We start from the raw sequence: 14,701 nt of genomic DNA, 5'->3' as shown, positions 1-14,701 counted from the left end.
ATATTTAGCATGAAACATGTTCTTATGGGTGTCTACCAAGTTTGTTCAAATAAAAGCCCTGGGGTCAAAATTGGCCCCGCCCCGGGGGGTCATTGATTTTCCCTATATGCATATAGTAAAAACTTAAAAAGTCTTCTTTTAAAGTACCCAAAGAGCTAGAGCTAAGATATTTAGCATGAAACATGTTCTAATGGGTGTCTACCAAGTTTGTTCAAATAAAAGCCCTGGGGTCAAAATTGGCCCCGCCCCAGGGGTGTTATTGTTTTTTAACTATATGTGTATAGTAATAACTTAAAAAAAATCTTCTTTTAAAAAGCCCAATGAGCTAGAGCTTAGATGTTTAGCATGAAACATCTTCTTATGGGTGTCTACCAAGTTTGTGCAAATAAAAGCCCTTGGGTTAAAATTGGCCCTGCAACGTTGTGGGGGGGGGGGGGTGGGGGCCTATATACAGGTGAGCGACCTCAGGGCCATCATGGCCCTCTTGTTATTTTACTGCAGATAATTTGTAGGATTTCAATAAAGATAACTTGTTTGATTCGTCAGTCAGCCTTTCTTTGTACTTAAGATAAAATGTACGTCATTCAGTAAATATGGTACTGGTGTCGGTATACTATTGTATTTCTTAAAGTTGATATTATATAATGAATTAAGTATTTTACAGGCATGTTCTGGCAAGTTTAACCCAGTATTCCAGTATTTATATTTTGATGCCCTGGAGTGTCTACCACAAGAAAATAGAGATGAAATTCTTACTGAGGAATCTTGTAAACAGGTAAATGAATATTTTATATATGTCAGTAGGTGTTAGGCATTTGTTTTAAAGAATTATATTTTGACTGAAAATGTTTGAACATAGGGAACTTTGTATTAATTGCAACTGTCATTTCATTTAAAGGAACTCCACTGAAGTTAGAGCATAAAACACAAAATTTGAATTTCATACATAGATCACCAGGTGTACTTAAAATAGAAAGATACGCAAAAGATAATTAAGAAATATACTGAGAAATAGATTGAAAATCATATTTTTGTGTTATTCTTAGCCCAATTTGAGTGAAAAGCATTGAAACCCTTTTCAATTTTGGATCATTTTTTGCAATAAGAATAATTATTCTGGATAAACATGAGTTAGCAAATGATGTGAAATTTGCCACTTAAGTTATTGGCAATGATCTACATCAAATGGAAAATTTATGTCGAAAAAATTATTCCCACTCATGCCATATCAAAACACCTCATTGGACTCCCTTTAATGTTGTAAAAATTTAAATTGTTTGAAAATTTCTATATTGATCCCTTGATCAGTGATAGAGAAAAATATGTCCACAAGTGAGTTCTTAATCTTGTAACACGACTTAAAAACTTTTGTAAGATGAAACATTGTCTGATCTAAATGAATTATGTATACAATGATACATGTGTTCACATTATACAACAATGATCTGATCTAAGTTGATCTTACGTTCACATATTTTCACTATATTAACTTTTATCTTTTAGAACAACAACAGATATGATGGACAGACAGCAGTGTTTGGTCAGGAGTTCCAAAATAAACTTAACAACCTGAAATATTTCCTGGTGAGTTCTCATGTTCTATGATTTTAAAGTTTCAATCATGAAGATATGTAAGAGCTAATATTTCATAATTTTCTAGAATATGTTACAGATATTTTTATGTGAATAAGTTCCAATACCACTTTATTTTCACAGTAATTTTATTTAAAGACAATGTTTAGGGACCTAGAAATTTTCTGTAAATAATGATTATTGTTAAACTTGCTAAACCTCGAAACAACTTTGCGTGTAACAAGTGATAATTCTTATTACTAGATGGTGCGTTATAACTAAAGTGTCAGATTTATAAAAATGTATAAATGATGAATATGTACAGGTTGGAGCTGGAGCTATTGGATGTGAGATGTTAAAGAACTGGGCACTGATGGGTGTAGCTTGTGGTGAAGGTGGAATGGTCTATGTCACTGATATGGACATCATTGAAAAATCTAATCTTAACAGACAGTTTCTGTTCAGACCATGGGATGTATCTGTAAGTGACATTATTATATCTTATTATAAATTAACATAGAAGTTGAAGTTAAAGACCCAGTGTGTCGCAAAATGACTAATATTGTTATTTTATAGAATGTTTTTTGTTAATTGTCCCATTACAGTTTCACAAAAGTTACCCATTGTCTATAAAGCTAAGCCATCTTTTGCAATTTGGCAATTAATAAATACAGTTATAGTGGTTTAGTATTTTGTATTAAAGTAATATACCTCTATTACACATTCTGTCACATTTAGCAATATTTTCTTTATTTACTTTTTTTTAGCTCACCTGTCACAAAGTGACAGGGTGAGCTTTTGTGATCGCTTTTCGTCCGTCGTCCGTCCGTCCGTAAACTTTTACTTTAAATGAAATCTCCTCATAAACCACTAAGCCAATTTCATCCAAACTTCACAGGAATGTTCCTTTGGTGGTCACCTTTCAAAATTGTTCAAAGAATTTAATTCCATGCAAAACTCTGGTTGCCATGGCAATCGAAAAAAAAACACTTTAAATATCTTCTTTTAAAAAACCATAAAAGCTAGAGCTTAGATATTTGGCATGAAACATCATCTAGTGAGTGTCTACCAAGTTTGTTCAAATAAAAGCCCTGGGGTCAAAACTGGCCCCGCCCCGGGGGGTCATTGATTTTCCCTATATGCATATAGTAAAAACTTAAAAAATCTTCTTTTAAAGAACCCAAATAGCTAGAGCTAAGATATTTAGCATGAAACATGTTCTAATTGGTGTCTACCAAGTTTGTTCAAATAAAAGCCCTGGGGTCAAAATTGGCCCCGCCCCGGGGGTCATTGATTTTCCCTATATGCATATAGTAAAAACTTAAAAAATCTTCTTTTAAAGAACCCAAAGAGCTAGAGCTAAGATATTAAGCATGAAACATGTTCTAATGGGTGTCTACCAAGTTTGTTCAAATAAAAGCCTTGGGGTGAAAATTGGCCCCGTCCCGGGGGTCATTGATTTTCCCTATATGCATATAGTAAAAACTTAAAAATCTTCTTTTAAAGGACTCAAACAGCTAGAGCTTAGATATTTGGCATGAAACATCTTCTAGTGTGTGTCTACCAAGTTTGTTCAAATAAAAGCCCTGGGGTCAAAATTGGCCCCGCCCCGGGGGGTCATTGATTTTCCCTATATGCATATAGTAAAAACTTAAAAAATCTTCTTTTAAAGAACTCAAAGAGCTATGGCTAAGATATTGAGCATCAAACATGTTCTAATAGGTGTCTACCAAGTTTGTTCAAATACAAGCCCAGGGGTGAAAATTGGCCCCGCCCCGGGGGTCATTGATTTTCTTTATATGTGTTTAGCAAAAACTTTAAATCTTCTTTGAAAAAACCCAAATAGCTAGAGTTTAGATATTAAGCATGAAACATCTTCTAGTAAGTGTCTACAAAGTTTGTTCAAATAAAAGCCCTGGGGTCAAAACTGGCCCGGCCCCAGGGGTCTCATTGTTTTTAACTATATGTGTATAGTAAAAACTAAAAAAAATCTTCTTTTAAAAAGCCCAATGAGCTAGAACTTAAATGTTTAGCATGAAACATCTTATGGGTGTCTACCAAGTTTGTGCAAATAAAAGCCCTTGGGTTAAATTGGCTCTGCAACGTTGGGGGAGTGGGGGTTTGGGGGCCTATATACAGGTGAGCGACCTCAGGGCCATCATGGCCCTCTTGTTTTATCCACTGTTGAAACATTATAAGGCACATGTTTGCCCTTTATACTTAAAGCAGAAAATATTCATTTCTTATGCTAAAAAAATGTTAAAAATATCTTACCATATATTGATTTAGATTAGTTAAGGAGATATTTTATTTATAAATAGAAACACAAGTCATCAACAGCAGCATCTGCAGCAAAGGTGATGAACCCTGCCCTCAAGATAACCGCACAGGAAAACCGGGTCGGACAGGATACTGAAAATATTTATACTGATGATTTCTTTGAACAGCTGGATGGTGTGGCCAATGCCCTTGATAATGTTGATGCTCGTAAGTCTTTATAATGTTTTCAACAATCATCTCATATCATATTTGACTAAATAGAGAATGTCAAAACGATAAGGCTAGTGTTTGTAATGAAAATATTACCATACCATCATATAAATACAGTACAAATAATAAGATTTTAAATTATTAAGACATTGCTTTAAAAAGTTGGTGTAGTAAAATGTTATATTTTTAAATCAAGAGGCCTAGTATTAGATTAAAGACACTTTTCATAGATTTATATTGATTTCAGAATCCCAACTCTATAGTTATATAAAAGAAATATTTTTGAGGGAATGTGACATAACTACTAAGGCTAAGAATCCAATTAAATAAGTCAAAACAGCTTGATTAATTGGTGTAGTTGAATATGCATATTGAATGAATTTTATATTTTAAATATAATATTGTAACTACAGGTATGTATATGGACAGAAGATGTGTGTATTACAGAAAATCTTTGTTAGAATCTGGAACACTGGGTACTAAAGCAAATGTTCAGGTTAGTGTAAATATGCATTTGAACAAAGCAAACATTATTTATAAGAAATAATGATAGAATTAAGAATTCATTTCTTAATATATCTTGTCAATAAGTGTTAATAACTTACTGTAATGTTAAAATTGTATTATAGATTCATCTGTGCTCAACGTTTGGATATAAATATATATTTTTTTAGTAAAATATTTAGGAACATTTCTTATTTGTGTACAAAGGAATGTTTGTGTTACACAGGTTGTATTAAGGTGGCTTGTCATTATATAATACAGTTATCATTTTTGGTGCACCTTTAAGAAAGGTACCTTGTCTGTATCAAAACTTGCTTAACTTAATATTAAGTAAGGTAGCTTGTCAATATATAATAATCAATTGTTGGTATACAACATTGCTTAGTGAAATATTAAGTAAGATAGCTTGTCAATATATACAATTAGTTTTTCATCACTTGCAACTGTTTCTTACTTATTTCTGGTACAAAAGAATGAAGCATATGAATGGTTATCCCCCTTATACAGTTACTTATTATAAATGTATAGCAGGTATTATTTTATAATTGATTGTTTGTAATCAAGACTAATCTAGTCATGTGATCAAGTGTAGATGTGTTCCTGTTTGTTTACAGGTAGTTATACCACATCTGACAGAATCATATTCATCATCACAAGATCCTCCAGAGAAGTCTATACCAATCTGTACACTGAAGAACTTTCCTAATGCCATTGAACACACCTTACAGTGGGCAAGAGACACATTCGAGGGCGAGTTTAAGGGACCAATAGAAACAGCCAATCTTTATTTAACAGATCCTAAATTTCTTGAGAGAACTTTTAAACTACAAGGAACACAACCTGTGAGTATTTTGTTATGGAATAACTAAATATATGTGCAATATGTGATGTCTTGACTTATGAATATGATTACATATTTATGTTTTTCTATGATAAATATGATAAATAAAATCAGCTGTCAAAATATCGGACATGATAAGAGTTTTGTTCATTTTAGCTGCTCCACTTTTCGAGGTAAAAGCTGTGAGTCAATGATGAATGTCATGACCTACTTGTCAGCATTAACATTTTTGGTCAAGGTTTTGTTTATGGTCATTAACTTCAAAAGTAACTGTGATATGAATGTAAATACACCTTGCTAAGTTAAACCTCTCAAAGACATTATCAGGTATACTGGTACCTGTAATAGCAAAACATAAAGATAATTACATATGTTATATCAAAGTGCATTTCCCTTGAAACTTCAAACTTTGTTTGTACCTGTATGATTCAAACCCACCATAACCATTTAAGGTTACAGAAAGTTAGTGTTTCTACTCATGTGCATGTTCATGCCTGAAATTATGCATGTAAGGGCACCTGTGAGGTCTTCCTCCACCAGTAAAGTGGGAAATTGGCCATATGACCTAAGAAGAGAAGAAAAAAACATTTAAGGTGAAAAGGTCAAGCTTTACTATTAAGCAAATGAGAAAAGTGAAAGGTGAACAGCTGTTGTTAATCAAGGTTTTTTTGCTTGAATACTCAGTTCAATGTTAATTTGAATAATCATATATGATTTGTTTTAAGAAAATGAAAATAAGCTTTCTGGTATGAACTATTGGTAGTAATATCCTCTCATTTCTTTCCTACAGATTGAAACATTGGACACAGTTCGTAAAGTGTTGGTGGACAATAGGCCGTCAAGTTTTGAAGACTGCGTGACCTATGCTAGAAAAGTTTTTCAAGAAAATTATGATAATCAGATACAGCAGTTATTGTTTAATTTCCCATCAGATCAGGTACAGTTATATAACTGATAACTTTAAGTTAACTACCTAAACACACTTCTTATGTGGCTAATTGGATCTTAACAGTATCTAGTTGATTTATAATGAAGTTTGGAATCTCTTAATGAAGTCATTTGAGAACAATTTTTTAGCTCGACTATACAAAGTATATTGAGAGCTGTTCTACTCGCCCCGGCGTCGACGTTCGCGTCCAGATTTCAGATTAAAGTTTTGGTGCAGTAAAATATTTTTCACTATAACTTTGTCATTTCTTAAGGTATCAACTTCAAACTTCATATATATGTTCCTTATCATCAACCACATCTTCTGTGACAAGTTTCATAACTTTAGCACCAATATTTTCAGATATATCTCCCCTTGAACTTAGAATTTTCCTTAAAAAATACTATTTTTACTGTTACTTATTTATTTCTTAAGGGATCAACTACATACTTCAAATATATGTACCTTATCATTAACCACATGTTATGTGACAAGGTACATAACTCTAGCACTAATATTGCAAGAATTATCTCCCCATAAACTTAGATTTCTTTACTAGAAAAATGTTATTTTTTACTATAACTTTTTTAGTTTTAAAGGTATCTACCCCAAACTTTAAATACTTATTCCTTATCATCAATTACATTTTATGTGACAATGTTCATAACTCTTGAAGCAATATTTACAGCTTTATCTCTCTTTGAACTTAGGATTTTCCTTAAGAAATATTATAACTTCTTTATTTTTTAAGGTATCTACTTCAAACTTCAAATATATATTTCTTATCATAACACACATGTTGTGTGACAAGGTTCATACCTCTAGCTAGACTATTTCCAGAATTATTCCCCTTGATCTTGGAATTTATGTTAACAATTTTATTATCCCCCGCCGAAAAATTTCGGCGGAGGATATAGAAATAGTCTCCGTCCGTCTGTCCTTCCGTCCGTCCGTCCTTCCGTCCGACATTTTTGTCCGGAGCATATCTCTAAAAGTATTTGAGTTATCAACTTGAAACTTCATAAGTGGATAGACCTCATTGAGGAGGAGTGCAGTGCACAAGAATGATAACTCTACCTTGCATGATTTTTGAGTTATTGCCCTTTGTTATTTTTCAAAATTGATTTTTGTCCAGAGCATAACTCCAAAAGCCTATGAGATATTAACATGAAACTTCATAGGTGCATAGATCTCACTCAGGAGGTGTGCAGTGCACAAGAATGATAACTCTACCTTTCATAATGTTTGAGTTATTGCCCTTTGTTATTTTTCATACCTAATTTTTCACCTAAGTGGAGCATAACTCAAAAAGTGTTTGAGATATCAACATGAAATGTCATAGGTAGATAGATCTTATTGATGAGGAATGTTGTGCGCAAGAATGATAACTCTTCCCTATACAATTTTTGAGTTATTGCCCTTTTTTTTTTCATGCTATTTTGTCCAGAGCTTATCTCAAAAAGTATTTGAGGTATCAACTTGAAACTGCAAAGGTGGATGGATCTCATTGAGGAGAAGTGCAGTGCTTAAGAATGATAACTCTACCCTGCATTATTTTTGAGTTATTGCCCTTTGTTATTTTTCAAAATTAATTTTTGTCCAGAGCATAACTCAAAAAAGCCTTTGAGATATCAAAATGAAACTTCATAGGTGCATAGATCTCTGACTCAGGAGGTGTGCACTGCACAAGAATGATAACTCTACCTTTTATAATTTTTGAGTTATTGCCCTTTGTTCTTTTTCATACTTTAATTTTTTCTCAAAAAGTATTTGAGGTATCAACTTGAAACTTCATAGGTGGATAGATTTTACTGAGGAGGGATGCAGCACACAATAATGATAACCTACCCTGCATTATTTTTCAGTAATTGCCCTTTGTTATTTTCAGCCATCAGTATTCACATAGGTTTCAAATCTGTAATCACTATAGCCATCAGTTTTCATTACCAAAAGACCTCTTAAAATAGAATTATTCCGCTCTACTACATATACATTCTTCCAATGAGCAAACACATTCGGCGGGGGATGGCCATGTTGACATGGCTCTTGTTTTTTTACTATAACTTAATCATACATAATTGATTTTTCTTTCATAGTTTTGTCTTCCTTACTGCGTCCAGTATTTTATTAGTCGAGCTTTGCTGTCTCCTGTGACAGTTCTTATTATAATTAAAATTAAAAAGGCAAACAATAAATGAGGGATGGGAGCTATATAGAAGTGAAGGATGAAAAACTGTATAGCTTTTTTCTGTATCACAAAGTTGGCAGAATTTAAATGTACACATTGTAGCTTCTTTATATATAGCAATAAAAGTAAGTAGTTTGGACATGACAAAAGTTTGCATGATACAAATATAAAAAAATCATATTTGTGATATGTTTGCTGAACTTTCATCATTAATGTAGAGAAATGTGTTTTAAAAAAGCTATTTTTGATTTATATTTCAGGTGACAAGTTCTGGGGCACCATTCTGGTCTGGACCAAAAAGATGTCCCCATCCTCTAAAATTTGATTCTAATAATGTAAGTAACTTACTGCAGCTGTTTTGTTATATAAACTTATTTCTATTATAAAAATGTTTGATAAGTGATACCTAGTAATGTCTAACTTATAAAAGATATTATTGTCTATTGGATATTGTGTTTAGTTTCAAATTTAAAATTAAACCTGATCATTGTAAACTATTTCAGGACGTTCATTTAGACTTTGTTGCTTCTGCTGCCAATCTGAAGGCAGAAATCTATGGGTTAAAGCAGGTTCGGGACAGAGCGGCAATCAAGGCTATGGTAGATAAAATCGTGGTAGAAGAGTTCAAACCTCGGTCTGGCATCAAGATATCGGTGACAGATGCTGATCTTGAGGCCAATGCCAACAATGGAAACTTTGGTGTGTTGAAAACTGAAACTTAACTGGAAGGCTTATCCTTGAATGTCAGACAGGATTATCAATGTTTATAAATGCAGTTAAAGTTTATTGATAATTTATAGTTAACATTAATTTAAAAAATGACAAGGTTTTATGCTGGGGAAAAAGATATGTCATCAGCCATGATCAGGCTTTGTTTTTGCCAGCAAGCTTTGTTTTTTGTAGGATCAAATATAATATTTTGTATTGAAGTGTCTGTTGACCTAGCTCAATAGGGAGAGCATTAGATTTGTAATCCTAAGATCACTGGTTTGATCTAGGTAATGGTATTTGTCTATCGCTGCTTATTCAAAAATCAAGTTGGATTAGTTGTCAGTTTCTTATGACAAAACTTGGTACTTACTGGTCATTTGTCTACATGGATACAACCACCAAAATATGACCAAAAATGGGATAAAATGGGTGTTAAAGATAGACAAACAAATATTGAAGAGTGATGGTTGTTGAAAATCTTTAAATAATACTAAATCATGACCTAGTGTAAACTGTAACTGTTGATATCTATAACTTTGGTATTTTAAACCTAGCTGGTGTTATAACATTTGTTATTCAAGGTTATTTACTAAGAGGACTTCTTGTTCAATTTTCACTGACAAATGTTTGCTGGCTTTGAATTGTTGAAACATATTTAGCTTAAAATGGCTATATAACTGTGGCTAATATATGTTTATAGATTATGACTTGTTCTATACAATCAACCGTGTACAGTAAAAGTCATGTTATTAATTTGTTTGTATGTTTGTTACAGACACAGATGATATACAGAAATTAAAGGATAGTTTACCTTCACCAGCCAGTATGAAGGGATTTTTGTTACGTCCAGTAGAATTTGAGAAGGATGATGACAGTAACTTTCACATGGACTTTATTGTATCATGTTCTAATCTTAGAGCAGAGAATTATGACATTCCACCTGCAGACAGACACAAGGTTTGTACATAAGTTGTAAAATTATTAGCTCAATTTATCGCATACCCATGCCACTTTTGTGACTCTGTAAAAATGGTATTGCATGGCTGTACATATATTTTGGCATGACATCTTTTACGTTACGAACATAGCCATAAGACACGCTGAATGTTGGGTTTTTAGGCTTGATTTAAACCAATGCCATTTACTTATTTCTGATGTAATAAAACTACTAAAATCTAAAACAAGACCAAATTAAACCTTGAGGTTATAAAGCATTTTTCTGAGCTCTGTCGCCAAGCTTAGAAAATTTATAGATCAGAACACATTCTGTGTTGGTTCCTGAACAACACAATACCTGGGATCTGAGTCTTTACTTTGCTGTCACTTTGTAACATAGTCTTGTTAATAAAAAGAATTTAAAAAAATACTACTGTATATAACTGATGCTAATTGTATAATATATGTTTACAGAGTAAGCTGATTGCTGGTAGAATTATTCCAGCTATAGCAACAACAACAGCCATGGTGGTAGGATTAGTTTGTCTGGAAATGTATAAGGTAAGTTAATATAAACATTTAATGTCATTGTTAATTTATGTCATATTATTATGTTATAATAATATTATAAACTTAATGTATATAAAATATTTTCCAGTTGTTCTCACTGTTCACTGTTCTAGACAATGTTAGTATAACTTTTGGGTCCAACCCTTTTGTATGTACATTGTATTTATGCTTAAGATAATGATGTTAGATTGTGTAAATTTATCATGTACAAAATATACAATAAAATATTGTTAAACTGAATTAAAATTGTTCTTAGTGTTTAATGTGTACATTTATGTCTTGTAGATCGTACAAGGGCACAAGAAGTTAGAATTATTCAAGAATGGATTCTGTAACCTTGCTTTACCTTTCTTTGCATTCTCGGAGCCAATTGCTGCACCCAAAAATAAGGTAATTGTATTGTTTTATTTGCTGGTGATTGAAATGAAAAGTATGAATGGATGTGTTTTAATATGTGGCGATTTATATTTTAGTACGTGTATGTTGATTTCATAGTTATATGAATATATTTATAATATTGTTAATTCAGTGATATTTGTTTATAAGATGATCAAGTGTAATGGTAATTTATATTTCATTACTGATCCATAAATCATGTGGGATTAGTAATCTTTCAGTTACGGAGAAATATCTAATTACTGGTTAGTTTTCCAGGAAAGTCAATAAGGTATCCGGAACAAAGAGATGTGACCAAATATTTGTTAAAGTCTACATAGAAAACAAACTAGATATTTCCTTGTTTTCATCACATAAGATACATATTTTTGACCTTTGTTATTTTATATTGTTCATCTTTACATCTGATGTAGGCCATTTTATTATGTAAAACTTCACCTCTGTTGTTCACCAACATAATGGGTTTGCGACCAGCATGGATCCAGACCAGCCTGGGCATCCGCGCAGTCTGATGAGGATCCATGCTGTTCGCTTACAAACCCTATAACAAGTAGAGAAACTGAGAGCGAACAGCATGGATCCTGATCAGACTGCGCGGATGCGAAGGCTGGTCTGGATCCATGCTGGTCGCAAACCCATTATGTTGGTTTTGTCGTGGCGCGGCTCATATATAACATTGTTTTATTTACAGTACTATGATAAAGAGTTTACATTGTGGGACAGATTTGAGATACAGGGTGAAATGACGCTGCAGGAATTTGTTGATCATTTCCAGGTAATATTGATACATGATATATGATCTATTATATTGGAGTTTATATGGAAGATAATATCCTGAGTAACACATATGGTCTTGATGAATTGTTGAAGACTTGTTTATTTTCACTGGTACATGTTTAGGGTTCTTGAACACCTTTATTCTTTTGTTACTGATCACTTGAAATATATAGGGGCGTCCGTGGCCAAGTGGTTAAAGTCGTTGACTTCAAACCACTTGCCCCTCACCGCTGTGGGTTCGAATCCCGACAGGGACATTGGATTCTTTCATGTGAGGAAGCTATCCAGCTAGCTTACGGAACGTCGGTGGTTCTACTCAGGTGCCCGTTCGTGCCTGAAATAATGCACGGAGAGGCACTTGAGGTCTTCCTCCACCAGTAAAGCTGGAACGTCGCGTTATGACCTATACTGTGTCGATGTGATGTAAAACCCAAAACAAACAAAAAAATTGAAGTATATTATCAAAATCACCATCTGTACAAAAATACTTGGACAATTTTCAGTCCGCGGCCAAGTTATAAATGCTGTTGACTTCAAACCACTTGCCACACACTGATGTTGGTTTGGAATCCCCACAATAACTTTGGATTCTGTCATGTGAAAATGCTATCCTGCTAGCTTATTGTATGTAGTTGGATCTACTCAGGGTTTCCTTTCATGCCTGAAATAATGTATGGAGGGGCACCCGGGGTCTTACTTCACCAGTAAAGCTTGAAAGTTGGCATATGACCTATAGTGTTGGTGCTATGTTAAACCCAATATCAGGGCTGGCAAAATCTGATTTTGACCTACTAGTAGCATTTCTTAAATTGTCTGTATAACATCTATATAGTAAATTCTTGAAAATTTCCACTTGTCCATACAAGCTGTGGGACAACCTGGGCAATACGGACAATTGTTTTTGCCACCCCTGAATAAGTTAAATATTTTGAATGTATTATAAGAATGGTAAAATTATTATTTACAGAATGATCACAAGTTGGAGATTACAATGTTGTCACAGGGTGTAACAATGCTCTTCTCTTTCTTCATGCCAGCAGCCAAACGAACTGAAAGAATGCCACTACCGTAAGTTAAAACAATCTTAATTATTGTGCATAGAGATTAAATTCAGTTACATATTGAAAAACATAGTAAAAATCCATTTTAACTTCTTTTTTTTTAGATATTTTAATTTTCTTTGGTGTGAATTTGTTTGTTTTGAGCAAGATTGTGAAAGGTTGATTAAGGAGAAATTAATGCAAATTGACATTAAGTCACTTGTAGATGTTTACCAATAGAGTTGCTAAAAGTACAAATTATTTGTTTGTAAATAAATAAAATTCTTTTTCCAGGATATCTGAAGTGGTAAAGAAAGTCTCAAAGAAAAAGATTCCTAGTTACGTGAAAGCGCTGGTTCTAGAATTGTGTTGTAATGATACTGATGGTGAAGATGTGGAAGTTCCATACGTACAATACCGGCTACCACAATAACTCTAGTACTTACCTCCCTTCCTACCACAGCTCAACTCGTATTGTCTCCCTTTAATGAGTGAATAGACACTACTTGGGCAAAAAAAATGAAAAACGTGATTGAGAAATTATTCAAAATGTGAAAACTGAAACTGTGTTTTGTAAATACATATTTGTGTATTCATTATTGATAATATTTCGTATGTAGTTAAGGATAATTCATTAAAGCAGATGTGAAAATCGATATCAGTTATACAGAATAATTAAGTTAAACAAATAAAGTGCTTTAAAGTGTGTGATAGAAATGTTAGAAAGACAAAAAATGATTCTTATAGAATCTGGAACAATCTTGCTTATGTTTTGTGGGTAGTGATTAGCATTAATGCATCAGAGAAATGTAAAAACATTTTAGACTTTATTTACAATGGAAATCTCTCTTATCAAAAAGTGCTATTGTAAAGTTAAAACATGTATGTGCTGTTGTATTTATATATGTGCTGATTTTGTTATTTAAGTTTATATCATTTGACATGGAAGAGTTTTGAATGTTTGTGAACAATATATTTGGAAATGCCAAAATTTTAATTTGGTATTTGTAATTGTTTATTTTTTGCACGGTTATTTGGACCTACCATTTTTGGTATGACATAAGAATAAAATCATTGTATAGAAAGTGTTGTTGTTGTTGTTATTTTGATGCTAATGCTTCTAATGCTTAGTCTTTAACTCCATTTAGCTGATTTTAGCTCGACTATTCAAATAATAGGGAAAAATATTGTCCTCGCCCAACTGGATGAGATTTGTCTTCTTGCACAAAAGGCGTACCTCGACCTTGACCCTGAAGCACAGGAACTGCTCGCGCTGCAGCATTTTTATGAAAATATAACTCCTGAATTGTGTCCAAAACGAGATCCACTTTCTGCTAAACGGGCCAAAATACAAAAAAAAAATATATATTAAGGTGATTCTGCTTTGTCAGCCATATTTGTTTTCACTAAGCGAGTCAAAAGTGAAAGTAGGCCAAAATTCACATAACAGATCGCAATGTAAAATGATGAACCATTTGAAAGTACACTTCCAGGTCTATATTTTAAGGACTATTATAAACGAAAATAAAAAAAGATAATAAGAATTTACCTTGAATGTGCTAAATTTCTGAAGACCAAGTACATTCTGTTGCAAAGTTTTATGCACATTTCATGAAAGGCAAAATCCAGTTTAAAGTCCGTTTTAGTGCAGACATGCTTTTTTGTGACAGAGCAGAATCACCTTAGAATAGAATTATTTGATCACAGTGATTTAGTGAATTATTAAGTGATACCCTGACTATAAGATT

The 14,701-nt window shown here is 33.0% G+C and overlaps 1 protein-coding gene across 4 annotated transcripts in view; it reads left to right on the top strand.

The window, feature by feature from the left end:
* LOC132758778 (ubiquitin-like modifier-activating enzyme 1) overlaps window positions 1-14,043 on the top strand; it is a 35,408-nt gene extending 21,365 nt beyond the window's left edge. For 3 of the 4 annotated variants that reach the window (XM_060750479.1, XM_060750490.1, XM_060750498.1), the window contains 15 exons: window positions 665-775; window positions 1,504-1,584; window positions 1,898-2,053; window positions 3,894-4,059; window positions 4,476-4,558; window positions 5,181-5,408; window positions 6,198-6,344; window positions 8,784-8,858; window positions 9,027-9,222; window positions 10,010-10,191; window positions 10,645-10,731; window positions 11,026-11,130; window positions 11,828-11,911; window positions 12,881-12,981; window positions 13,248-14,043. In XM_060750479.1, the coding sequence (XP_060606462.1) occupies window positions 665-775; window positions 1,504-1,584; window positions 1,898-2,053; window positions 3,894-4,059; window positions 4,476-4,558; window positions 5,181-5,408; window positions 6,198-6,344; window positions 8,784-8,858; window positions 9,027-9,222; window positions 10,010-10,191; window positions 10,645-10,731; window positions 11,026-11,130; window positions 11,828-11,911; window positions 12,881-12,981; window positions 13,248-13,386 (1,941 nt within the window). In that variant the 3' untranslated portion in view covers window positions 13,387-14,043. Of the gene's footprint in view, window positions 1-664; window positions 776-1,503; window positions 1,585-1,897; window positions 2,054-3,893; window positions 4,060-4,475; window positions 4,563-5,180; window positions 5,409-6,197; window positions 6,345-8,783; window positions 8,859-9,026; window positions 9,223-10,009; window positions 10,192-10,644; window positions 10,732-11,025; window positions 11,131-11,827; window positions 11,912-12,880; window positions 12,982-13,247 lie in introns of all 4 variants that reach the window. The other variant, XM_060750484.1, reaches the window with a different exon arrangement.
* Window positions 14,044-14,701: the final 658 nt, after the last annotated feature.

Source organism: Ruditapes philippinarum, unplaced genomic scaffold, assembly GCF_026571515.1.
Source record: "Ruditapes philippinarum isolate M1 unplaced genomic scaffold, ASM2657151v2 ctg1650_1_1_1_1, whole genome shotgun sequence".
Taxonomy (NCBI): domain Eukaryota; kingdom Metazoa; phylum Mollusca; class Bivalvia; order Venerida; family Veneridae; genus Ruditapes; species Ruditapes philippinarum.
This window is presented reverse-complemented; position numbering and strand designations above follow the sequence as displayed.